This window comes from Ptychodera flava, chromosome 15 (assembly GCF_041260155.1).
Source record: "Ptychodera flava strain L36383 chromosome 15, AS_Pfla_20210202, whole genome shotgun sequence".
NCBI classification, from domain to species: domain Eukaryota; kingdom Metazoa; phylum Hemichordata; class Enteropneusta; family Ptychoderidae; genus Ptychodera; species Ptychodera flava.
Genome location: NC_091942.1, coordinates 14890090 through 14917853, shown reverse-complemented (window position 1 = coordinate 14917853; position 27764 = coordinate 14890090). Strand labels below are relative to the sequence as shown.

The 27764-nt window shown below is 36.4% G+C and overlaps 2 protein-coding genes across 5 annotated transcripts in view; both read right to left on the bottom strand.

The window, feature by feature from the left end:
- Positions 1-266: 266 nt before the first annotated feature.
- Positions 267-13716, bottom strand: LOC139151276 (uncharacterized). 2 transcript variants are annotated; one of them, XM_070723958.1, is made up of 11 exons: positions 13620-13716; positions 12930-13092; positions 12306-12404; positions 9212-9322; positions 8564-8706; positions 8145-8220; positions 4603-4778; positions 4204-4282; positions 3707-3816; positions 3279-3397; positions 267-1293 (listed from the first exon to the last, which is right to left on the bottom strand). In XM_070723958.1, exons 1-11 carry the CDS (start codon positions 13623-13625, stop codon positions 1182-1184), a joined length of 1194 nt encoding a protein of 397 aa, XP_070580059.1. In that variant the 5' UTR covers positions 13626-13716; the 3' UTR covers positions 267-1181. The 2 variants fall into 2 exon arrangements, with proteins under 2 accessions (XP_070580059.1, XP_070580060.1); XM_070723959.1 differs by having other exon boundaries at positions 3279-3385.
- Positions 13717-13722: 6 nt separating this feature from the next.
- Positions 13723-27764, bottom strand: part of LOC139151275 (meiosis inhibitor protein 1-like) — a 65708-nt gene continuing 51666 nt past the window's right edge. For 2 of the 3 annotated variants that reach the window (XM_070723957.1, XM_070723955.1), the window contains 10 exons: positions 24363-24392; positions 21860-21994; positions 21158-21316; positions 17607-17724; positions 16765-16876; positions 16247-16307; positions 15528-15649; positions 14995-15106; positions 14396-14547; positions 13829-13983 (listed from right to left, as the gene is read on the bottom strand). In XM_070723957.1, the coding sequence (XP_070580058.1) occupies positions 13844-13983; positions 14396-14547; positions 14995-15106; positions 15528-15649; positions 16247-16307; positions 16765-16876; positions 17607-17724; positions 21158-21316; positions 21860-21994; positions 24363-24392 (1141 nt within the window). In that variant the 3' untranslated portion in view covers positions 13829-13843. Of the gene's footprint in view, positions 13984-14395; positions 14548-14994; positions 15107-15527; positions 15650-16246; positions 16308-16764; positions 16877-17606; positions 17725-21157; positions 21317-21859; positions 21995-24362; positions 24393-27764 lie in introns of all 3 variants that reach the window. The other variant, XM_070723956.1, reaches the window with a different exon arrangement.

The following is a 27764-nucleotide window of genomic DNA, read 5'->3' as shown; positions in this document are numbered from 1 at the left end:
CCTGGCGGCCATATTGGATCGTATCACAAAACAAATCGACGTGCATCTGTATGACATATGAAGTAATCCTTGTACCAAGTTTGAATGAAATCGCTTCTTGCATCTCTGAGATATCTGCGTGAACGGACGGACGGACGGACGGACGCACGCACGGACGCACACACGCACGGACATGACCAAACCTATAAGTCCCCCCGGACGGTGTCCGTGGGGACTAAAAATGCTATTGAATCCAAGATTGTAAATATTCAGAGACAACACATGTGGACAAGAAAATGTACAAAATCTTTATTCTGGAACAGAATAATTCAAAAACTCACAAACTTCATTGATATTCATGTGTGAGGTCTTGTCTTGAATGTCACAGAGTTATCTAAATGCTTTTAATGTTCTATTCCTTATGGTTGACAGAAATTCATGCTTTTTATTCATGGCAACTAGTGTGCATGTTTAGATTCTGCTGTTGGCACTGTCTAACCATTTGCTCGATAAGGCAATGCTTTAAATTACAACCATTTTCAGTAATAAGAGCGCGAAGCCACTGCAGTGAACTGTAATAAAACTGCTCAAACTAATTAGTTTCAGCTGTAGCCAGCTGGCAAAGTCGACAACATTGTATGTCCCATGCAGACAGTTTGTCTGGGAAGTTGAAATAAAAAAAGATTTGTACATGGACCAGTGCATGGTAATGTTACATTGTATCTTAATCTTGAACACAGGGTGCCAATCGTAAACTCTCATTTACAACCCGAGCCTAAGACAGAGCTAGTTTTGCCTTTGTACAAGCAGACTTTTTGTCTGTATCAAGTAGCCTTGTTCAACACCAAAGTGGCCACGGCTACAGCTGAAACTAATTAGTGTAAGCAGTTTTATTGCAGTTCACTGCAGTGGCTTCGCGCTCTATTACTGAAAATGGTTGTAAAACACAATGATGTGCTCAATGATTGAAAGTTATATTATGAATGAAAACACAAGCAATATATGAATTTTGATTCCCCTACACTCATGAGAAATCTATTTTGATTGTACCAGTTCTGGAAGATTCAATGATGTCTGTATTCCCAACTCGTAGATGAGATTGAGTCACTTCATATTGGAATATGACAGTACCACACTGATTTACTACGTGACATTGGACAGCGAGTCTTCACAGAGTGCTGTTTGTAATACCAGGGACATGTTCAATCATCTAGTCTCAGCAGAGAGGTGAGTTTATCGGCTGTTGTTTTGATGTCATCATACCATACTGTGTCATGTGATAAGAAGCTAGGTAGCATCACATTGTCAATGTATCTTCAAGTTTGTCAAGGTCCAATAAGATCATTACTGTAATCACATTGGTTACAACACGGTTTGAATGTGTTTTCTGTATGTGTGTTTGTGCTTCTTGTTGAATCTGGGCTGTGGCATGAGCAGGATATCATCATGTGTTACTCAACCATCCTTTATAGGGATGGAGAGGTGGCCGACAAGTTTTTTCTATCTTTACTATGCTAAGCACTGATGCTATAGCCCAGGGTCAACTCCTGGTACGACCAATGTTTCGTATGTAGTACAAGCGACCTAGCGGCCGATATAGCTCCGCTGTGTTTATGTAGAGAATAACTATTTTTTACACATGTTGATGAGGAAGGTGGAAATCTTTGATAGCTCTATGCAGAGGCCAGAAAAAAGTGGCTAAAATAAGCTGCAAAAATACACAATTGAAGATTTCTTTGAATATATCACATCGTATCATCCCTAAGAACATGTCAACCAAAGCTATCTGATGAGTAGTTTTTTGAGAATAAAATTTTCTGACCAAAAATGGCAACAATTGCCCCAAAAAATGAAATTGCAGATTTCATCATAATTTCAAGAGATCAAATTTAGTTCATAACTTCATCTATAGAAACCTGTATACCAAATTTCAAAGCTGTTAGACCAGTACTTTTTTTGAGAAACACATTTTTTGACCAAAAATGGGAATAATTGCCCCCAAAATTCAAAATTGCAGATTTCATCATTATTTTTTAATAAATATCATTTAGTTCATCTATAGAAACCTGTATACCAAATTTCAAAGCTATCGGATGAGTAGTTTTGGAAATACACGTTTTGACCAAAAAATGGCAAAAATTGCCCCCAAAATACAAAATTACAGATTTCATCAGAAATTCATTATATATTACTGAACTCATCTGTAGAAACCTGTATACCAAATTTCAAAGCTATCAGACCAGTAATTTTTGAGAAACACATTTTTTGACCAAAAATTCGCAAAAATTGCCCCAAAATTACAAAATTGCAGATTTCATCATAATTTCAACAAATATCATTAAGGTGATCTTTAAAAACCTGTATACCAAATTGCAAAGCTATCAGATGAGTAGTTTTGGAAATACACAGTTTTTGACCAAAAACGGCAAAAATTGCCCCAAAAATACAAAATTTCAGATTTCATCAGAAATTCAATATATATTACTCAATTCATCTATAGAAACCTGTATACCAAATTTCAAATACAGAAATGAGAAATACATCTTTTGACCAAAATTGGCAAAAAATGCCATAAAAATGCAAATTTGCATATTTCTGCACAATTTGAATAAATCTGAAATAGATCATCCCTAGGGACATATGTACCAAATATCAAAGCTATCTGACTGGTAGTTTTGAAAAAGAAGATTTTTAAAGATTTTTTTACCAAAAATGACAAAAATTGCCTTAAAAATACAAATATGCAAATTTCACCACGATTTGAACAAATCTGACTGAAGTCACCCTAAGTAAACTGCATATCAAATTTCAAAGCAATCGGACAAGCGGTTTCAGAGAAGAAGATTTTTTTACCAAAAACACCAAAAATTGCCCCAAAAATACAAATACGCAAATTTCACCGCGATTTGAACAAACTTAAGTGTGGTCACCCCAAGTGAACTGCATATAAAATTTCAAAGCAATTGGACTTGCAGTTTCAGAGGAGAAGGCAATTGTTGACGGACGACGACGACGACGGACGACGGAGGAAAATCAACCTATTTGATAAGCTCCGCGTCGCTGACAGCGGAGCTAAAAATAAAATTGATTTTTTGTTGTCACTGACAACATAATGAAACAGAAACTGTGCAGGTATCTATAATTAATCCGCAAGATCACACTTGTAATTGCTATTTACATTATTTTGATGGGAAAAATTTGTTCATGATTTTGATATTAAAATCAATTTCAATTAATGCAAACAAATTTGTGCAACGTCAACATTGGGAACACTGAACTAAATCAAAAGTCAAGGATACAGCGTTGGCAGAGTGCTTTCTCTAGCTGTGACTTCTTCAAGCATTGAAAGAATTTTCTCTCTGTAGTTTAACTTCATGGTATTTGAGATGCCTGGAAATGCATGGAGCTGAAAGAAGAACTTAGAAAATTTAGCATATTTGAGAAACAAAGGACACATACATATATATGCCAATCTGCCAACAGAGCAAAAAGTAATTTTCTTTTTAATTCAAATTTTATGAGAAGGTAGATGTTGTGATAATAGAGTAAGTTATCATCATGATTATGTTAATTATTATGACATATATGACATAAAAATAACACAAATTACCTTGTGTACTATCCAAAACCACAATTTGGTCCATGGATAACCTACGAATGTTTTTTCAAGCTATAAATGTTTGTCTCTGGTAAAGGGTTGAATACATAAACTGAAATAGATACTCACTGTGTATAGTAGATAGAGTGCAGACAGTGGTAAGGTATTCTTGTGTACACACCAATCTAGTGAGAGTTCCAGTAGTCTCACGTTCCATGGCTGATGAACCAGGTGATTTCCTGTGTTACACAAGGATACAAATTAATCACGTACAATGTCATATGTACATGTGTCGTAGGCTTGTGTGAATGAATTATCGCAGTTATGGAATTGTTTTTGCATGCTTTCACTATGAATGATTCTTTATTTACCCATCGATGCCCACTGGAGTATTTTTAAGCAAGTATTCAAAGCCATACCATAGATGTAAATGGCTATAGTTTGTGACACGTAGATTTTAAATTACCGTATTTCAGCAGCTTTCTGTAATATTCTAGAAAAAATGTGGCACGGGGCCCTTGGTTAAAGGTGGATTTACACCTGTAAACACTGACTGGCATGCAAATACTTGATGGTACAGTAACTTGGACAAACTGCTTAACCATAGAGTATCTTTGGAATCTTACTGAAATTGTGATCTTGTTTGGAATACATCAGCAGATGGCAGAGACAGCTGACAGCATGGCACTGAAGTACCTCATTGTCCTGTAACAAATTTACAAAACAACCTATCATTATTGATACAGGTAAACTGATCAATGAGTACGTTTTCATACCAATATGTCAATAACTGCCGACATGTCAAGTATTTTCGAAACTTCTTGTTATTTTGAATCTGGAATGCTCATAAAAGCCTTCAAATAACGACAAAGTAACTGTAAAATAGTGACATTTACAAGAAAACGTGAAAATGTGCTTGTATTGCATGTGGTCAAAACAGTTCCAACACTTTGCAAATATCAATTGAAAACTTTTAAACTGTGGTGCAACCTAGTGAATAATTTCTTACGTAAAACAGCACTTACCTGAACAACAATTACATTCTGAGCTAAGATGTAGAGTTGTTGTAGATGTCTGGTTGGGATTGCTAAATTCACATCTCTGTCACTCAACAGTGATCTCTCTGAACCTAGCTTGAATGTTACAAAATTGCTGCTAAACTTGGTGGACAATACAACACTCCATAAATGCAAGGCACTAGCTGAAACAAAGAGTAGACACAATCAGGCTACCATTTGACCGCTAATTACTACAGAGGGTAATATGTTAAAATCCCTTGACAGTTACCGTATTCCTCCGATTCTAAGACCCCGCCCGTTTATAAGACCCCCCAGGATTATTTTATCAATTCGTAATTAGCTGTTAGTTCGTTTATAAGACCCCCCAGGGGGGTACACCCGAATTTTGACTGGAACAATAGAGCCATTGTCATGTAATGGGACCAGAATATCCACAACACCTACGCTGCTTATCAAAGTCACAAACAAGTGTCAAAGTGAAGTATCAAACCTCACACACACACGCACACTATTGTTGGGGTTTGGAACATGTCAATCGGGAACAGTTCCATCATTTCCTGATGATAAAACTACACTTGGATTTTACTACCTAAATGAACAATATAAAAGAGTTGGATTTTTTAGCGTCTCGATCTAGTACAATGTCGTCTTTTCGTTACTGTTATTTTGCTACCATCAAAATAAGCAGATTTTTCAACATCTGATTATGTACGAATCGAACATTTCGATGCAATTTGGCTACCATGAAATGAACATTTAGGATCGTCGGGTTTTCGGACTTGTCGATCAAGTACGATTCGCTCATTTCATCATGATCAAACAAACACAATTTACACTCATACAAACACAAAAAAAGTTTGGGTATCAGTAGTTCTCTTTTTGGAGACTGTTGTCGCCCTTAAAAGGGCCGTTTCATTTTTTGGTCAGCGGCATGATTTGGTCTGTTTTAGTGAATATGTACGGTGAAAACAGTACCTCGGACTGATTGCTTTAGCAGAGGTACAGCCGCATTATTTGCCAAAACACCGACGTGACATTTCTCTGCCATGCCAACTCTTGGAGAATGGATGAATGCTTTCTTCTTTGCCTTCAAGTAGTATTTGTGTTGACTGACACGTCACGATCGATGATATTCGAAAGTAACCGTGCCCGGTATGAGTGCTGCATCTCGCTTCAAACTTTCAACTTTGCAACCATCTTGAACAACGGCTACAGCATTTCGATCGTGTATGTTGTCTGCATCTCGGCGAAGTTCATACGGCAAACCAAGTTCTAGCTGATTGCGACGGTAGTTAGGCATGCCGACAGCGAGAATGTTTTAATAATTACTTTTTTTCTTGCCCATGACGACCATGCACTGTCTTATGACTTTTCGGAAAATAAAGTCTACGATAAATCGACGCATTTTTATAGGATCTTGAGACGATGTCGGGAAATCCTTTTGTTGCCGTTATCAATAGAAATTTGGGACGTGTGAATGACACGAGCTTTGAACTTGCTTCGCTCAACTTTTACACTTTTGTTTTCATACTACTGAGGCAAAAGACTACGGCACATAAAAAGTTGCTCTTTAAATGGTGTGCTTATAAAGATTTTTTCAACAGTTTTCTATCAGGTAAGGTATCTTTTGTGATCATTGTGAATAGCTGCACGTTTTCTCTACGTTCAAATTTACCATTAAAGTATAAGAAGATTTTTTTCAACAGATTTCTATCACGTAAGTTTTCTTTGTGATCATTGTGAAGAGCTGCAAGTTTTCTCTTACGTTCAACTTTACCGTATAAGCAACCAGTGAAAATAGAAATATCATTGGCATCGTAAAATCTTTCAAAAAGACTTAATGACGACGATATCGACTTCGACTGGTTTGACTTAGATGAAGAGGGCAATTATTGTGTTGACAAACGAAACGCGATATTCAAAGTTTCTTCCGCGCATGAACTGAAATTCTTTGAATTTCTTCCGTTTATGTTTCATCAATTTTGTAGTTTTTCTCATGTAATGAAGGTATTTATTGTTTGAACGGCATTTGTGTGTGTCCTTTCCTGAACTAGTCCCAGCAATGAGTAGAACGATAGTGTAACAGATTTTCAAGATTATGCACGCTTTCGAAGTCTTGCGAGGGAAAAATACCCAACTTCATAAGCTTAAACGGCCCTATACACTTACAGTTAGAACAAAAACGTGCATGATCGTACCATATTCCGAACAGTTGATCATAGATGACTGAATTCCACATCAGGAGACATTTCGGTCATCGATACAAGTAATAAAAAAACTTCAGGGTGTATTGCCAAAAATTCAACACATCAAATGTAAAGCAGATTGGCGCAGCAATCTTTCGTCTCGGCCAGCCGATGCCTCAACACTTTACCTGTTCGAGCCTGCCTGTTCGTAAGATCACATTTCGTTTCGAGATACGGTTAGACTTTTTGAAACTAGGAGCAAAATAATAAAACTCACGACGTGTAATTGATCGTTTATTTTAAGGAGTACAGTAAATGAAAATCGTACATAGAAAACATCGGACGGACACCATCCCACTGAACAGAATTTTACCTTGACCTCATGCACTGACAGCTTTGACCTATTGCGTAAATTGACCAATCACAGCCAGCGGAACTTCAGGGACTTTCCCTTCACTCATTGTCTGACCTTTGTGGCCATGCTATGGGGAGCTAGCTGCTGCGGAGGAACGTACTTGTTGTACAAAGTTTCGTGGTGATTATCTATTCACGAAATACAAAGATTTATTGCTATCGTATTGTTTAGTAAAAGAAGGTATGGCAAATACGTTATATTTCAAGACTTGTGGATCTCCATTAATTTATACTTGTACAGATTCGACTGCCAGTATCCACGCAGCATGGCATAAGTCGATATTACAAAGTATGAGTTGTCTGTAGCGTGAATCAAAAAATCATTGGCATAAAAATTTGCATAACATTGCATAAATTAGCATAAATTAACTTCAATGTTCGATTTCGCGGTGACATCCGTTTATTAGACCCCCCATATATTTTTCGTCATCTTTTGTTCTGAAAAGGGGGTCTTAGAATCGGAGGAATACGGTAACTTCAACTCCTGCTAAATGGTTTCTTCCAACTTTCTACAAAACAAAATTCAAAACTTCATAAGAATTCAAGTATGTTGTTCACATGTAACTGATGCTGACATTATCTTCTAACATCTGGATAATTAGGGACTTATTGATACAATGTGTGTATTTTTAACAAATATCTGCAGATTTACATTGTACCATACTAGTCATCCAGTACTGAGACTTGATGAAAAAGAATGAGACTAGAGTGTATCACCACTGGATTTTGATATCACATTCATCTGAGGACCACCACATTCTATATCTTTCTGCACCACCTCTTTCATCATGTTATGATATTTTACAATGAATGTCCTCCTCAACACCACATGAAATTTTCTATTTTTGCTGTATATTCTAGTTTGCAACTGGAACAACAATACCTATTGTGTACAACATACCGTTTACCTTTGTAAACCCTAGGATAACATTCAACTTCCTGGCCTACCTTGTACCAATGCTGTATGCTTTCCACTAACTAAACTGACAAGATATTGGACATCAAAGGCTATTCTATAATCTACCTAAAATGATAAAAACATTCTTCCTGTCAGGTTACTAGCAAAATAAGCTACACATGACATTGAAATGAAAAAATATCTAACAACGTTACAATTTTGGAAAGAAAACCCCACACTTACAAATAGTAGTAATATCAAAATTGGGACTCAGACTAAAGTGAATTTCATTGTACAATATCACTAATGTCATATATTTTTGAAGACATAAAATGTGAAATTTTCCCTTAAATCACAGTCTGTTTTTCACCCCAAAGCACTGTTACTGTTGGTGACAATAAACATTTATATCACTAATTCTCTTTATCACTGGATAGAAGATAACTAAAGGAACAGCATCGCGACTTACCTGTGTCTTGTGTTTATGGAATAGATGTACTAACAGTGCTATAGTGGTGAGAGTTGTACTGAGATAGCCTGGTAGACAGTCCAGCTTAGACCAGTCTTCTAACAGTGTAAATAGATGGTTGTTTGACAGTACCATGGATAGCACTATGTGAAATAAACAAATTTTTCTAGTTTCAGTAATGTTTTCCAGTTCATCATTACGAGATTTTCTAGGTGGCGTATAGGACAGTGAGGAGAGCATTAACAGATATGTTTGAATTCCATGTTAAGTGACTATCACTTTCTCGTTTCAAGAAGCCACGATGAACCATATCATCATCTAATCTGAATATTTTATTGGCAAACATCATGTTATATGTACGCCGGTACATTCAAATTTAGAGTTGAATTTTAACAGTTGCCATCATTTACAGAACTGCATACGTAGAAATAATGTAATTCTTTCCAAACCATAAGTATCCAATTTCATATGTAGCTGTAACTGCTGAGTAAAATTTTAATACCACTTTGAATTTACCTTTCGCCCCCATTGTTTAGTGGACATACGGCCTCGGGGAATAGTGATGCGTTTCTGGTAACGCACAGCCCCTCAGGTAATAAATGGGCGCTATAGCCCTCATGACCAGGTAATAGGTGTTCAATATCCTACCTGGGTTGTCGGTTTGACCTGCAGCCTGTATCAGTGTAAGATTCAGGTAGTTCAATGCATGAAATTGAACTTCAATATCTTCGCTGTAAGACCGAGTGAAAAGTTTACAGACTGAAGGAAAAGACAGCATATGAGTCAAAAATTACTATTCAGATAAGACTTTAATACAATCATGGAATTATGAAAACACTATGACAGTCACACGTACATCAGTCAGATCATTCCCTTTTAAACAAAAATTCACAACTAATTATTTTCTGCCATCAATGCATTTAAGTTTGAGCCCTTTCAACACCAGACTTTAGAATATGCCTATTGTTTTCAGTACAGTTGGTAGATCTATGTACAGGGAAATTGGTTGACTGGGTTAATACTCATCTTTTTCAGCAATAGATAGGTTTCTTATTGAACATCAATCACTGAAGGACACTTTAGTATAATGATATTATAAAGGATATATCTTTCATTATTTGGAGGTATGTAAGAGTATCTCAAACCATACACTCCGAGTTCCAAAACCGAGTCGGACTTGCAAGTCCGAGTACTCGGACTTGCATACTCCGAGTAACACTGCTTACTCGGACTTGTATACTCCGAGTACATGGCCTACTCGGACTTGTATACTCCGAGTACATGGCCTAACTCGGACTTGAATATACGCCGAGTAATATTTGTTCCTAGAAATGCATATTTTGCCATGCCAGACAAGAAACGATCTGTCGAAAAAAAGTATTTTATTACTAATAGAGATTACGGCTAGCGCTGATTGATATGTCGAAAATCTTCTCTTTTGAAAAAAAAGATTCATTTTCACGATGTCTTGTAATCTGTTGCGCAATGTATATTTAACCACGGTCCCTCCACAAGGAGCGACCGTGATTTTACCCTCAGAAGAAAGCTGCTGCCAGGGCCGGCAGCAAAATTTTTTGAATGATGACTTAGACGTAACATTTACAGTAAAACCAATAAACTTCAGCAAGTCCAGCCAGTTACTCAGTCCGATATCGCACCATCGTTAATTAGCGAAATCAATGCATGACATCACAGGTCAAGTCAGGTCATTATTTACGACCAAATTTGGTCACTCGCACTCGGTTCATACAATACATGAGCGCACTGTGCTCATTTTATTTTGAAAAAATATCAGTTTAATTATTTTATCAAGACATAAATATGCCTAAAATGCTTCGGCAAGTCTATCATGGCCTTGCCACGCTAGCAAACCAAGGCCATGACGTCACACGTCGACAGGTCATTCAAGTATGGCGTCCATGTTCTAATAACTCGCTGCACTGCATCGCAGTGATCATGAAACGTTGTTGGGCCCACTTCAAGTCATGTATCAAATCAAGATCTGATCCGATAATGAAGCGAAAAGACAAGACAAACTCTTAATTTGCGTGACGGTAGCTACACTCGACAACGACAATGACTTGAGCGTGTTGTACAAGATACACAGCTAGATCAGAGGTCAGGCTGATCTCGTTAACAACTCTTTCTGAGTTTCTCTGAGCGACTGGAAGTACTGCAGTGTGTATACGCTGTTTGCAAATTTTTATCTCAAGATCGAATATTTCCTGTGTTTTTCCAGCATTGTTTTTTCTATAAGCATGTGAACTCGGCGTTTTCAACTCCGAGTAGGCCGTGTACTCGGGGTATACAAGTCCGAGTAAAGCAGTTTTACTCGGAGTATGCAAGTCCGAGTACTCGGACTTGCAAGTCCAACTCGGATTTGGAACTTGGAGTATGCTGTTGAAAGCACTCTTACATACCTGTTATTTGGCAACTTGAAACATGTTGAAAAAGTGGTTGACAAAACATCAAGACACTAATACATACAGAAAGTTGAGACAATTTTTGTTGGTATTAAATTACAGTGGAATTTGATCGAGTGTCCGTTTTGCCTTGCAGAGCTCGACAAGTCTACATGTTGCTTATCATTAGAAAAGTAAACATTTGCAACAAATTCAGTCTTCGTCTTTGGTTGGTGTTAGATTACAGCGCGCGGCAAACGTTTCCCATACACTGTCTCGTCACGATCACTGCAGTCGTTTCAGCATGTCACTCACAACAAGCTTAACACTGCACTACATGCACATCACCAGTTTCCTTTTAGGTGTTTACTTTTAAATTGGGAAGAAAATTATGAAGAAACAAGTAAATTCTTTAAAAAAAACTTTTCTTCTCCTCTCGATGTCAGCAATCACGACAACAGTTCCTTCAGCATGTAGTCTGTAGCATTGCCAGTGCAGTCTACTCTATCAACAAGTTTGACACGATACAACACTGAATATTGTCAAGCAGAAAATGCTAAACACTCCTGCATGAAACTTTAATCCCGTTTTCTCTTTTGTCTCAGCTAAATGAAATTTTCTCAATTGACACTTCTCTGAGCTACAAAATAGACTTGAAGAAAAGTGTTGATTTTGCACATGCAAGTGCAATTCAATCAACACGGTACATTTTGCGCCATTGAATAATACACCCAGTGTTTCTGAAATAATTCACTGTATTTTGGCAAGTAATTTCCCGGACGACATTTTACACGCCCAGCGTCAGTCCGATTGATGTTGAGGATTGTTCGAGAAAAATATGCCAATGAGTTTTATCTGAGTTGTATTTCCCAAATCAAAGTACACAAAATTAGCTGAAAGAAAACTTTGATGATGTACTATAGCTATAGTGTGGCGTCAAGCTTGTTGTGCATGAGTGGCATGCTGAAACGACTGCCACGATTGTAGACTAGACAGTGTATGGGAACGTTCGCCGCGCGCGCTGTATAATCTAACATCAAAGACTCAATTTGTTGCAAATGTTTACTTTTCTAATGATAAGCAACATGTAGACTTGTCGAGCTCTGCAAGGCAAAACGGACACTCGATCAAATTCCACTGTATTAGATATGTATGTTATTTAGCTAGTGGCTTCAAAACTGAGCATTATGGTGAGATTATATTTGATAGTCATCATCAATGTTTCTTGAGCTCATCATAAATTTTTAAAAGGTATACTATCATTCTTGATGTAAAATTCCGACCAGAAAGCTTCACTTTGCCTGTGTACATGATTGATGTGGTATACATGTTGTACTTACCATGGTAGAGTAGTTTGAGATTGATGACATTGGATGGTATATGAGGACTAGATTTCAGATGTACCTGACAAAGAAGAGGCAACAGTAACTTCAACTGTCCTGGAGAGTTTGTGAGAAAAAAATCATATAGCAAAACTATGAGCACTTTAAAAGAGGGATCTTTGAGAGGTGAAGTTTGTCAATCTCTCAATCAGAAAGCTGCTTCCTCTCCAAACTGGTCACCAGCTGTCTTTGATGTATGTCTTAAGTCTGAGTTTTCTAAAAAGTCTTCAGATAAAGGAAAGCATAGCCATATCCCATGTTAAATTTGTGCTCTGATATTTTTCACAGTAGTTTGGTCAAAGTTAACTGGGTGTTTGAGTCACAACGGATTGGCATCTATGATTTTCAGACACTCTATTTTAAGTAAACCTGGTTTGAATAGTTCATAATTCATTATTAAATTTCATGAAAACAATACCACTGCATCATCCTTTTGCTTATTCAAAGATGGTACCGGTTGGGAAGCTTACAATGAAATATTATTTGAAAGCTTTATTGCAAAGGAATGACAATGCTGTGTCTGTTGGAATATTGAGTAGACGGGGTAACTGTTTTAATGCATGATTGAGAATGAAAGCTTACCTTTATCTGGCTGTGGGTGGAGTAGGAGTTTCTGTAACATTTCTGTTAATGAATTGGCTATCTTGACAAGTACTCCTTCAGCAATGGTTGATGTCATTATGAAATCTTTTATCAAAGTTACAATAATCTGACCAACATCTGCAGAAGACGACATCAGTATATCCTGTGATTTGTACAAAAGATGAAAATGTCATAACAGCACCATGTCTCTTGATTTTAAAATCTGTTAGAATCAAATCTATATTCCAAGCCACTGGCCACTGTAATAGTTAATCTTTGGCACTCTGTTCAGATGTAAATTTCCATATGATGTCATAGGTTACCAGGGGTCACAACTAAAGAATTAAATTTGTCAGCACAGCCTTTATCAGTGTTGTTACAATGGCTTTTTGTTCTTTTAGTGAACATGTTTTTGCAATAGTCACTCACAAATATTTTGAGATACATACTATGTGAACTAGACAGTGTATTTGTGCATGCTACATTGAAGTTCTTTACCCATACATTTCAGCAGATATACTGGGTAAAGATATTGTCGGTTACAAACAGAATGTTCATAACCAGATGGTGGTATATTTCTTTAACTCCACACCATAGAAATAGGACAGCAAAATTTAATTGTCAACTGAGAAAATATTGGTTTGTTTGAAACTTCCCTTTTGTCTTCAAATGCAACATTGAATGACTTACCAACATTATGAGTATGCAGCTTGTATCTGATGCCAGTATTTCTTTAAGCAAATTCAAGTCAGAGCTACTCCACTCTTTCACTGATGTCAACCACAAAGTAACCTGTCAGTGAAATCAAATCAGATTATCATTTAGAGTGAAGAACAGCAAAAAAGAAAGTGACACATCAAGCAGACTCTTGAAGGAGAATAAAACACAAGGATGTTCATCGTTCAACGTATCATTTATAATCTTACCAAGTTTCTTGTTACAGTGGGAGTGATTACTGGAGTAGAGAAACACCACTGCAACACAGCTGGGTGGTGAGTGTAGACACTGCTCAAGTCTGATAGTCTGTTCAACCCTTGGACCAACAGAGCACAACCTGAAATGAAATAATTATTATGTAGTTTTGAGTACTGAATCATAAGTATCATTGCAATAGGAAAAAACTTTATAGTTAAGTCAATAAATTTAATCAGTTTCTACTTTGCCCTAAAATGATAAAGAGTTGGCAAATGAATCATTATGAATCTTGAAATAATGCCAAATAAAACCATCAATTATATTCTTCTTCTGTCATGTTCTTCAGTTACTTTGTTCAAAAGATAACTTTTATGCATGTGTACCAAATTTTTATCTTTCACTTTGTAGTGTAACTACGGTATTGGCAACAACACCATGGAGTGAACATGAATCTAAAAAGTTAATTTTTTTTACAGTCCTATATTGGCACAAAGAGTATCATGTATCAAAATAAAAACAAAATAATGGTTGCATATATACAGTGTATGTACCTTCAGTTGCATTACTTGACTCTACATGCTGATGGCATACTGCGTGTAGTAAAAGCAGAAATTTGACTGTGTAAGTTGGCAAACTAGCTACATCAGCGTGATTCCTGAGGAATGTTTCCACTATACTAAATAGAATACTTTCTTCAATAATTCTGGAAGAGGAATATTGGAAAAAAGTTATATAATTGTAAGCATGTAGTGGCTCCATGATCTATTTATCTCAGTTTTTCTAAGATTCTATCATGGTCTAGCTGTACATCAGGAATATATCAAGAATATGTGGTTTTAAGTTCAAAAGTCAATTTGTGAAAGATATACGCTGAATTAAACTGTTTCTCCCTTTTCACTACTTGTTGCTTTATCAAGGTTCAACTCTTTCCAAAGACTGTAAAAGGATTTTACCAATCTTTAATGATGAAGGGTTAATTATTTTGTTACAACTGTGAACGGCTCCTGTATCAGAATCAAGTCTTTCAAGTACTGTCACTGAATTTGTTGACCATGATTGTTTTCATAAAACTTGTGTCACACATGTTTTACAGCATCACTCATTAAAGAACCATGGATATTGATAATAATTGATCAATATTGATCATTACCTGTCACCATGACAAGCCGCCAAATACAATAATGTTAAGTAGACAATTTGTTCTGATGTCACTCCATTGATATTATCTTCTTGAAGATGTTCTTTCATGTCTTGTACATCACCTGTAAGCCAATGTTGAAATATTTATCAACTGGATGAACAACTTCAATTAGTTTGTTACTGATCTATTCATAATTTTACAAAAAATTTCAGATGTATACACTGTTTCATACCAAATACTTCCTGTTCAGACACAATTTTATTTCAATTTCAAAATTTTAGACTGTTTTATTTCAAGAATTTAACTCTCATGGGGGCATATTATCCATCTTAAGACAAAAAAATACTTTGATGATAAAATCATTTGAAATATCTTATCGGAGCAAAATCTCAATGTGTATATGTAAATAGCTATATGCGAAATTATTCTGTTATTGGTACAGAAAAATGAACAATTATTTCTGAAGGCAATGTCTTCTATAACACTAACCATTTTTATCATCATTATCAGCTGGCATAAATTTGATCTTACAAACATTTTACCTTTCACAGTGGGAAACGTAGTCTTCATTATCATGAGAAGGCTCTGAACATCTGGTTGGTGGTCAACAGCAAATAACCTCTCACATACTGACATCACAAAACCATTCACAGTGTGTTCCAACCTGTAAATTCACACAAAATTCAATTACTGAATCAAAATCAGCTTTCTTTCTAATCTCTCAAAATAGAGTTAGAGAACAAATGACTTAAGTTGTAGTATCACAGCTGTTTATGCAGGATGGGTGAGCCAATTCAGAGTATAAATCAATACAGTATGTTTCTTCTCTCGTGTTTCTGTCCAATGGAGTGTATCTATAAACTTATTATAACGACATTTTCAACATTATTGTTTTAATATTTTCTTTTCAATCATTCTACTTTACTATCAATGGTGCTAAATTTGCCATTTTGATCCTAACTTTTTTACGCCAATGATGCTGGATTTTGAACTGGAATGAAATATTCAAAAGTTAAAATAAAGAAAGCTTGCTTTCACACTGTATCTACTAGTACCATATAGAAGCAAGATATAAGGCTTTATGTAACCCTTTCACCCCCAGTTGCCTGAGTACAGGTCCAACTTTACCATAGAAAACAATGGATTTGGGACAAACCATGGTGGTGAAAGGGTTTTAAAGTGCCCATGTGTAGCATCATGAAGATTGGATACTTTGAATTCTTTGGCTTGTTACTATGTTGTTGCTTGATTTTGAACTCACCTAGGCCTGTTCTGGCAGGATGATTTCACAGATAATGCAATCTGAAGAAATGATGCAGATACTACGAAGTATGGAAAAACAAATCATTATCTTTGTTATATAATGGTTATACAAACTGATATTGAAAAGGAAAATCTAGAAATTCATGTTTTCCCTTACCAATGGACCCATTAAGTGCAAAAATTTTTTAGGTGAAGAGGAAATTCATAAGGAAAATCAAAATTTCATAATTCAAAATGATATATGGCAATTTTATAAATTCAACCCTATAGATAATTTTTGCTGTTTTGAAATGATAAATTCAAAAACACTGGGAGCAAGATTACATTAGCAGCCCATTGGCATGTAATGAGTATAGTGTTCTACACAGACTTGTTTGAGTTGCACACTGAAACAATTTCAACAAAGCTTTCAAAGTTGGTGTCAAAAACCATTTTTGGCACTGACAATACTTTGTCTGACAATTCAATGAAACACTTCAACAGCGATGGAGTACTTTAGTAATTTAGTCAGTTTACCTAATTTTTCATAAAACTCTTGAATTCCACCAATTTTCATCTGATTTGCAGCACTGAGCATACCAAACAAATTTGCCAAGACTTCCTCAGATTTGATATTGTCATAGTTTGCCTGCAAAACATAAATCGTGGATTACTTTTCAAATATCTTTATTGATGCATTTCCAATGCAACCAGCAGTGTTAACTTGTGGCAAGAAAACAAATAATGCAGATAATACACTAAATGGAACTAATATCAGATTGGTGTTTTGTTGATCATGTGCTCATCTTCATTTTGGTTGTTCATTGCAGGTTATTCAATTATATTACATCACGAAATCAACACAGATGATAAAAGTACATGAAAGAAACAAACTTATTAACTTGTCAGTCACTCAGAAAACAGAAATTAAACTGGAGGGGGTATTATTTGTGAATTTGGTGCAATTAAGTTCAATGTAGATAACAAATATACAACAGTACAGATTTCAAATTCCACTGACATTTTAATATCATGCCTATTAAGTGTGTAAATTGCAGGCAGAAAATCAGTGTTAAAAATGTGTTTCTACCTTATATTGAAGTAGCTTGGTAAAACCTGAATGGAAATTTTCTCTGTTTCACATACTTATTTTGAAATTAAATATTAATATACAACATCATCAATAACACTTAATTTTCTGGACAGTTTCTTGTAAGTTATTTATTTTCCTGTGATACCATTTATTTGATTCATTCTGTTTTTTAGTGTCTGCATTACTCAGTTTGTTCCAGCTTGACTATTTGTCACTAATTTTGACTTCCAATATCTCTGTCAGAGAATTTGTTTGAATTTCACGTTTTGATGTTAAGAGTACATACCACAACTGAAGGAATACAGCTACTGTCACAGGCTTGCAACAGAAAGATTTCAAACTCTTCTAGTGATTTTTTATCGTTGAACTTCACCAATGAACTCTCCTGCCATTGCAGTGTCAATCTGTTAAAAAACCAGAACTCATCATGATGTACAAAGAATTGCTTGGCACATATACTAACTTCAAAGAGGTAAAAAGTGTACTTTTGCAAACACTTGACGCACGCTGGGTAAAAAACACCAACCACATTTGACATGTCAAGTTGAGATCCACTTGTGCTATGCAAAACAACCAAGGTGAAATCTCTCTCTCACAGTTTGTCAATAGTTTTTAATAAAGGGATCTCAAGATCCACCAGTGCAGTAAGTTCCAGAGTCCATACACTCAAAGTAATTTAATAGCCAAGGACTTTTCAGCAATTTTCAAAGAATTTTTGAGGTCAAAAAATGCTATTTTCCATGTTTCACTTCTTTCAAGACATCATTTTTGTACATTATTCTACATACAATTCTTATGTCATTATGATGATACGTTTACTATTTGGAAAATTGTGGGTTGCCTATAAATTTTCCAGGACTTTCCAGGATTCAATTTCATTTTTGAGGACTTTCCAGGTGGCTATAAAATTTCAGGACTTTAAAGACTTTCCAGGAGTATACAGACCCTGAATAGCACTTAGCTATTTTAGCCGTTTGTAAGTTTACAGACATTAATTCATTGGTCAAAACTCTTTAGTTGACACAAGTGGAAATACACTGAAGAGCCAGCAGAGCATTAGCAGAATGTTGCTGAAAAGATTTTTTTGGATGAGCGCCCTCTAGTGATCACATTGATACATTTTATTAGATATCAATACCGGCTGAACTACTGTCCACATTCTAGGGATGATAAGTTTTCATATAACAAGTCATTGACAATGACATAGTCCCCACTTGTAATAGGAGTATTAGTCTTGAGGGGGCAGGGAAATGAGGTCATTAAGAAGTATCACTAAAGTGTATATGTTCAGATCTATGGACACATAGGTCTATGTCATTGTTCCCAATTTGAAACAAGAGGCATGTCTAAGTTATGGTTCTAAATCGGGAAAAAGATCAAACCTCTAGCTATATTGGCCAGCCAAGAAATACATATGTGCATAATAAATGAGGTACAAGATGTGACATCTTAAGGTCTATTATCCTATCAAAATTGAAGCGTAAAGAACTTGTGATTACTGAGTTATGCATATATATGCATATTCAAGGTCAAAGGTCATCAAGGTCACGTGACTTTTGAAAAAAAACATTGTATTGCTAATTAATCCATATATGCCAAAATTCAGACCTCTAGCTCTATTGGCTTGCCCACAATTATATATGGGCATAATTAACGAGCCAAGGTCACGTGACATTTTGTCAAAAAAATTGTATTGCTAAGGTATCCCTATATACCAAAAATCAGACCTCTAGCTCTATTCGCTCACTCAAAATTAGATATGTGCATAATTAATGAGGTACAATATGTGGCGTCATAAGGTGTCCCATCATACCGAATATGAAGGGTGTAGCACTTGTGGTTCCTGAGTTATGCACAAATATGTATATTTGAGGTCAAAGGTCATTGACATCACTTGACATTTTGTCAAAAAAATTGTATTCCTAAGTTATCCCTATATACCAAAAATCAGACCTCTAGCTCTATTGGCTCGCTCAAAATTAGATATGCACATAATTAATGAGGTACAATATGTGGCGTCATAAGGTGTCCCATCATACCAAATATGAAGGGTGTAGCATTAGTGATTACTGAGTTATGGACAAATATGTATATTTGAGGTTAAAGGTCAACAAGGTCACGTGACATTTTGTCAAAAAAATTGTATTGCTAAGTTATCCATATATACCAAAAATCTGACCTCTAGCTCTATTGGCTCGCTCAAAATTAGATATGCACATAATTAATGAGGTACAATATGTGGCGTCATAGGGTGTCCCATCATACCATATATGTAAGGTTACCACTTGTGGTTACTGAGTTATGGACAAATATGTATATTTGAGGTCAAAGGTCACCAAGGTCACATGACATTTTGTCAAAGTGTCTGAGATATCTGCGTGAACGGATGGACTCACGGACTGACATGACCCAATCTATGAGCCCCCTGGACTTTATCTGTGGGGACTAAAAACTGTGTCACTGCATCCTTTTTGCAATATGAATACGATGAGAAACTAAATTTTTATTTATCTTGGGAGCCTATGTACTGCCTTATACATGGGAGTCTATGGACTGCCTTATACATGGGAGTCTATGGACTTCCTTATACATGGGAGTCTATGGACTGCCTTATACATGGGAGTCTATGGACTGCCTTATACATGGGAGTCTATGGTCTGCCTTATACATGGGAGTCTATGGACTGCCTTATACATGGGAGTCTATGGTCTGCCTTATACATGGGAGTCTATGGTCTGCCTTATACATGGGAGTCTATGGTCTGCCTTATACATGGGAGTCTACGGTCTGCCTTATACATGGGAGTCTATGGAGGTGAAAACTAAAAAGTCCTCTACCACGGCCAAATTTGATCGATTGAATGTGAAACAAATCGACGTGCATCTGTATGAGGTATGGTACTATCCTTGTACCAAGTTTGAACGAAATCGCTCCAGGCGTCTCTGAGATATCTGCGTGAACGGACGGACGCACGGACGGACGGACGGACGGACGGACGCACGGACATGACCAAACCTATAAGTCCCCCCGGACGGTGTCCGTGGGGACTAAAAATGATAGAGAAAACAGTGTGAAAATCTCAGTAATACTTTATGGGTTGCCTGTGCCAGTGTGAAAATCTCAGTAATACTTTATGGGTTGCCTGTGCTTATACATGGGAGTCTATGGACTGCCTTATACATGGGGGTCTATGGAGGTGAAAACTAAAAAGTTCTCTAACACGGCCAAATTTGATCGCATTGTGAAACAATCGACGTGCATCTGTATGAGGTAGGTTACTATCCTTGTACCAAGTTTGAACGAAATCGCTCCAGGCGTCTCTGAGATATCTGCGTGAACGGACGGACGCACGAGGGGACGGACGCACGGACGGACGCACGGACATGACCAAACCTATAAGTCCCCCCGGACGGTGTCCGTGAGGACTAAAAATGATAGAGAAAACAGTGTGAAAATCTCAGTAATACTTTATGGGTTGCCTGTGCCAGTGTGAAAATCTCAGTAATACTTTATGGGTTGCCTGTGCTTATACATGGGAGTCTATGGACTGCCTTATACAGGGGGGTCTATGGAGGTGAAAACTAAAAAGTTCTCTAACACGGCCAAATTTGATCGCATTGTGAAACAAATCGACGTGCATCTGTATGAGGTAGGTTACTATCCTTGTACCAAGTTTGAACGAAATCGCTCCAGGCGTCTCCGAGATATCTGGGTGAACGGACGGACGCACGCACGCACACACGGACGCACAGACGGACGCACGGACATGACCAAACCTATAAGTCCCCCCGGACGGTGTCCGTGGGGACTAAAAAAGGTGCATCCTTATGAAATCACCTGAAACACTGGTGGAGTAATAGCACCATGGATCTTAGCAAAGATTCTTGAGTTCGTGACTTGCATGACAGCGATAACTGATGTTTAATTTCCATCAGACATTCTTGAACTGTGTTCTCAATGATTTCCAAGTCAACTTTGTTACCAAGGTGATGAACCCTGAAATGGGAAATTACACGCGTGACAAACAAAGCATTGAAATTTTGCACTGTATATTTGAAATAACATAGACAAACTGACATTGTACTTTCTCACCTACTTTTAACAACTCTACCTGGAATTTTCAAATAGGTAGAAAACTTTGTTTCATTTACAACTTTATTCAATGGCAAACAATGTGAAAGATGGATAACAAGTGTACACAGGTTGTCCTACTGCTGCAAAATGCATCTCAAAGAGAAATTTTTTTCAAATTCTTTTTGCTTCATACACTAACCACATTGAGTTACTCTCTTTCGCAAGTACAAATTAATAGTTAAAATAACTTGTTTCTCATGGCTAGGAGGGACCTCTATTAAGTTTATAGCAAGCTTAGGATAAGAATTAAGCAATGCACTTGGAGATCAAAAAAATCGAGGAATACACAAGGTGATCCATCTACCATTGTATGTGTTGTGGCCAAGTGGAGATTTTAAGTACAGCACGTTTCACATCATATAATTTTTTTAACAGAATGGGACATGATTCATGATACAACCTTACCTTAGACTACTGTTCATTGCAATTGATGCTGAAATAGTCAGGGTTTTATTGTGCAATCTCAGCCCTGCAGAGACTAAACTGAAGACTTGTTGAGGAGTGTTAGCATTGGTGAATATCGGTATGCCCTCTGGTTGTCTGTAAAGAGAAAGTGAAGACACACATAGTAATAGAACTTGTGCAATATTCAATACTTTGGCCAAGCTAGTCATGACAACAGCGAGTAGACCTAGGGTCATTTCAGATATTATATAATTTTGGTAATGTAGATGGATTGGAGGGGCTATCAAAATAATTGTTGGCTGAAGAAAGAATAGAGTTACTCAGATATATTGATTGGTAAGGTCTTTCTTATGCACATTTATATTTAGTCTGGAACAAACCATTTTCCTTTTGCCGAAATCAGCAGGTCCTGATTTCATTGTCACTTTTATTTTTGATATGTAGGTCATATTCCAGGCTATTCTTTAAAAATCAAAAATCAGTGTATGTACCTAAAGAATTAACAATATAACGGTAGGCCACAGTGAAAAACTGTTTGGTTTCTTAGGGGGCCCCTGCCACATAACATAAGAAATAGCACCCCTTAGATTATGCTGATTTGTCAAATTGTTCAGTATAGGTTCAGTATTCTTCAGTCATGCCAATAATTTCAGTACAAACAAACATTTCTGAACACAACTCACATATGAACACTGCCATCTAGTGGAGGCGGTGGGAGATGGCACCACGGGTGCATTTCAAGTACAGGTCATCAATAAATGTCAACCACTGACATTTTCCAAAGTAAACTAAACACTGGCTTGACAAAAGGTCAAAGGTAAACACCCCCATAGCTGTATAGAAATACACTGACGCCTACGCACAAAATCTGAAAGGTTCTGAAAAGTTTTGCAACACAAATGAAGTCACAGTTTTCAAAGAAAATGTTTCATGCTTTTCAAAATTTTGGTTAAATCACTGTATGAGTTGCTGAGTTACATACAGAGAGTAGGATATATGTAGAAAGATCTGTCAGTCATACTTTTTACAATCATGAATGGCTCTGTATTAGAGTATTATGTTTTCTTGAAACATGCCATTAAATTAGTTTTCTCTGTAAATGCAATTAATTTCATATTCTGAAATCAGCATGTCCTCATCTCATTACCAATTTAAGTCATACATTCTTGAGGTAGGAATCTACCCAGGCATGGAGTCTGTCAAAGCAAGCATAAACATGCATGTGGCAATCCAGTGATAGACAACTGAAATAGATCACCAGGCAACAAAATGATGGCATATTCATCTCCCAATGGACGATCAAATACTAGTGGTCTCTGTCAGCCTACATGTTAAGCAAACGTATCGTAGGCTTTAAATTTTTCTCTACAAGTTTCTCTCAAAAGACTACCACTTTAAAATCAAGAGCGACAGTCTGTTAGAATAGACTTGAGCTGAAACAGTGCCTTGCTAAAAGAATGGGTATGTGAATAGTTTGTTCAATCTTGACCTAGAATACACAAAAATACATCGTTTTCAATAAAGTATTTTAATATTGTGATGATGGACATATTATTCTAGTATAGATGTATTTTATCTTAGGCATTTATGAATGCTAGCTTGTTAGCACTGTTGGACTGTTAAAAATTAAAATAAATCTGTGAATCCTCTGGACTTTATCCATGCATGTAGACTTAACAAGTAATGGCCCTGTTCAATTTCAACAATGATCATTGTAGGTATAAATCACTTATACGGTATATGTACACATGCAAAATAATACAAAACCTGAGCACAAAAGCCACGTTTTCTACATACAACATGTCCCTTAATAAATGTATTAGTCTAGCAATATTCTTTTCACAAAGTTACATTATTTCAACAAAATGATTTGTATATTTTAATATAAACTCCCTATTATAAGCTACTTATTTTTCATATGGATACAACGTACATTCACTGCACTCATTTTGGTTACAGATCATAATTCAACTTTTGTGGATACACCCTGATGACAATTTACCAATTGAGCTTGCTTTTGACTGTGTCACAGTGTTCTCACTCGATGAGTCGCAATAAATGGTACAATCTCTGCAGATGCATCTTTTTGTGTTGGCCTTTCTTTTGTTTTTCTTTCTTCCTTTCTGGGGGAGGGTGGTAAGTTTTGTATTTCTAAAAAATACTTGGCCTGTTGTGTTTTTGTATATACCATATACATACTGGAGTTCGATCAAAACACTACCAAGCAACACAATATTAATTATTGTTATTGATTTTGGTATTATTATCATCGTTTTTTATTATTGCTGTTGCTATGTCAAACAAAGCCACATATGAATAACATACAGTCACAAATTTCCCTCTTTGTACCTGTTGCCAGTTGACAATTACTGATTGTAGAAGCTGCACACGGCTGCCACAAGCCGACTATTAAAAAAATGCCACCAGCGATTGCCAAATAAGAGGTCAGAATTCACAAAGGTCAATTACCAACCCATTAACCAAAACATGATCTGTCACTTACTTCGCTAGAATCTCGCCCAACATCTGGAATCTGAAGGGGGAAAAAAAGACGGAATTATATAAATAAGCATGGAACTCTGGCAGTAATTATCTCAGTGTATAAATACAAGGGAGGTGTCGGTGGCACATATCCGTTTATACTGGACATGGAATTTCAGGCCTTGCCTGCTGTCTTTCAACAGTGAGCAGGTTCACTGGTGTATGTGTGGTACACTATCAGCAGTGAGTGTGGTCACTGTTTGTGCAATTTGACGTCATAAGCCAAGCCCTCACAAATTCATTATGCACAGAAGTAGGCATCTCCTATGTCATATTGATGGAATGAGGGTATACTGCGATTTTTTAAAAATTTCTAAAGTTTCAGGCTGTTGACCATCCAATATCAGTTTCTTTAATAAATGGCTGCCGCCATCCCTGTGTTAACTCTACGAAGAAAAATAAAGTTTTCCATTTTCCAAAAACTAAAATAGTTCGTACTCAAAGAGTTTTAAATTGAGCCCCAACAAGTGGTATATCAGAAAAAATTTGAGTCTGAAAAATCTGTCCCCAAGACATTACCTTGACTTTAAACATTTTCTGAGATGCAAAATACGCATTGGCGATACCGCCAAGGAAATTGTAAAAACAATTATAACTCACATGCATGCAATCACACACATCATATACTTAAATGTAACTCATTACAGTAATTACAACTGATTAATTACTTATTTATTTACTTACCAACTTATTCACATATCAGCATTATCATGCCGTTGTCATATGGATCACATAAAATTAGATACAGATTACCCAAATTTGAACAAATAAGATTCAATTCACGTTTTGAAATCAATTAAGGCGATATTTCTCACACAACTTGAATAATTATTACTATTTCTACTATAAATCATGCACAGGCATGGTGAGAAAAATACCAGATTTAAGTACGATTCATTATATTTACTCACGTTCACATTCCAGAAGCACACTGAAGTTTATCAATGACGGCAAGTGTGCACGATGTTTTACTGAGCAGAGGTTTTCTTGGTTTAGAGAGACTTTCAAGACATGATAATTTGGGCAAGAGATCTACAGAATAGTAGACACACACCCCAGTTTGCATTGGTCACGCTTTGTAGTAACCTATGGAGTTTTGTTGGGGTCATGGTTGGGACAAAGTACACGGCTAGAGGCCCACAGGAAAACCCACTCAGTTCATATCAAAAGGTTAATTTGTACCCACATATCCTCAATTGTGCCATAATTTGTTTGAGAAGACAATCATGAATGTCCTGTTCATAATGATGAAAATGTACAGAAAGAAAATATGTTTAATCAACTAAACCCATGACAAACTTGTCTTATAAATATTATTAGTAACAATTCAGTAGCTCCACCATCTATGTACTATCGCTCACTTGCACATCTTTGTCACAATAGTGTCAATATTTAATAGATGTTGATCTAGTACATCTAAAATATGTAAATGCTAACTTTAGCCTAAGGCAAGATGTGCCGTGTGAAGTTCGAGGAACTCCGTGAATTCACAATTAAATAATTTATGACAATGGTATGACTAAAATGAATGATCTGGGGTGTCAGTTTCACTTCTTTGACCTTCAATACAAAATTTTACTGCTATACCCCCTGGGATACAGCAAGACCAGATAGGGTATTAAACTCCATGATCCACTGAGGTGATAGCACCATTAAATTCTGAGGTCACTGGATATGATATTCCAATGTGCACGCGTGATGCAAAAATTCTGGGCATACCTAGAATCTTATCACTGATTCAGGCTGCCTTGGATTGCTGCTTAAACAAATATCGTAATGGTGAATTTCACTTAATAACTATTTCACACCAAATTAAAGTTATAGTTTTTAAAACTCTTTAAGTGCTGCAATTTTCCCACCAAAATTTTTGTGCAAAATTTTACCAATTTTTTCTTTAAAATTTAATATTTTTTGTAATTTTGGACTAAGTTGACATAACATTTCATTGGCTACAGTTTTTCATCAAAATTTTGGCAAAAATCTGAAAAAAATGACTGTGGTGACAAAAATTGACTTTTGGACTCAAGGGGCTATTTTGTGCAATTCTGGTTGCGGGACACCATTTACATAGTACCAGACAGTGCAAAAATATTTAAATCTTTTTAACCAGAATTACTGATTCTCACATGCTGGTAGTCACTGAGCAAATTGTCAGTATTGCACACTGTAATGCTGAACTGTAGCACTACTGAAGTAATTTTAAAGTACCTATCTAGGTTTACTTGTGCTAAAATCTAAGTAAATTACTCTGGATAGTGCAAAAGCATTAATTTCAAACTTTTCAAGGCATGTACCAATTCCTACACACTTGAAATTGCTGACAGTTAAAGGAACCAGAATGTGTTATGTGTGTATGTGTGTGCCTCAATCTCAGCTTGGGTACCAGAGGCTACATATAGTTCAAAGGAGATCTTTAATCACAGCTGTATGTAAACAATGTCATTGCAAAGACCAAAACATATGTATCAGATTTAGATACGCCCAAAGGGCGTAAAATTTACTAATGTGTAACAAGCTATTTTGTAAACTGGTATTACACAGATTGTAATCTGTGAACAGACTGTCCACTCTACTCTGCTGGCCCACATACGTCAAAACTGGCCTGGCTTAGGTCATGATTGTATACACTACGGAAACATTAAGTGACCAATGCTACCCTTTGGGATGTTGTCACCTTGTACGGCACAAAACTATTTGTCATCAAGTATCAGTTTTTACGACCATACCACACACACAAGACATATTGTGTAGCATTACTATGATTGACTTGTTCATTTTGCCCTGCAGCTTGCTAAAACTGAGAGAGTACCTGGCAAAGTTCAAGCACAAATCAGTGTGAATTTATTCCAGTGAATGATCCGAAGAGTAGAGGCAAGTGGCAAGTCACTGATTCATCATAAACTTTGTGGCATTTCGGCATTTGGGATTTTTCCTTCTGGTCATTTCATTGATCTGAGTGTATGAGTGTTCTGATTGTATGAGTTTTTGATGAATTAATTTTATCAAAAACACAGACGTATATACGTTTCAAGTTTAATGCTATTTCCCTAATGCTTTCGTGTGTTGACCAATCATTTTAAAAAGTTGGAAAACCATCATCAAACCATGCATAAGTCACAAAACTATGTCTCCCTTGATGAAAATTAAGCGTTTCTGTTTAAACCTTAGTATATATACGGACGTTTTATTTACAAAATTCTGACAAACATTTGAGAGAGTTGAATTAAATTATTTGGATCATGTAGGTAGCACTAAAATGATTCTACACTATACTTGTATTTAATTCCTGTGACAATGTTGAATTCACTGAATGGCTCTGTCGTGCTCATGAAATCTAAAAAATATGACAAATTCGTGTTAAAAC

Excerpts from the sequence above, each read along its gene's own strand:
- LOC139151276 (XM_070723958.1), bottom strand. Across the intron at positions 4,283-4,602 it reads AGAATGTAATTGTTGTTCAG|GACAATGAGGTACTTCAGTG; the intron begins GTAAGTGCTGTT and ends AATTTGTTACAG. Across the intron at positions 3,398-3,706 it reads CACTCTATCTACTATACACA|TTCTTCTTTCAGCTCCATGC; the intron begins GTGAGTATCTAT and ends AAATTTTCTAAG.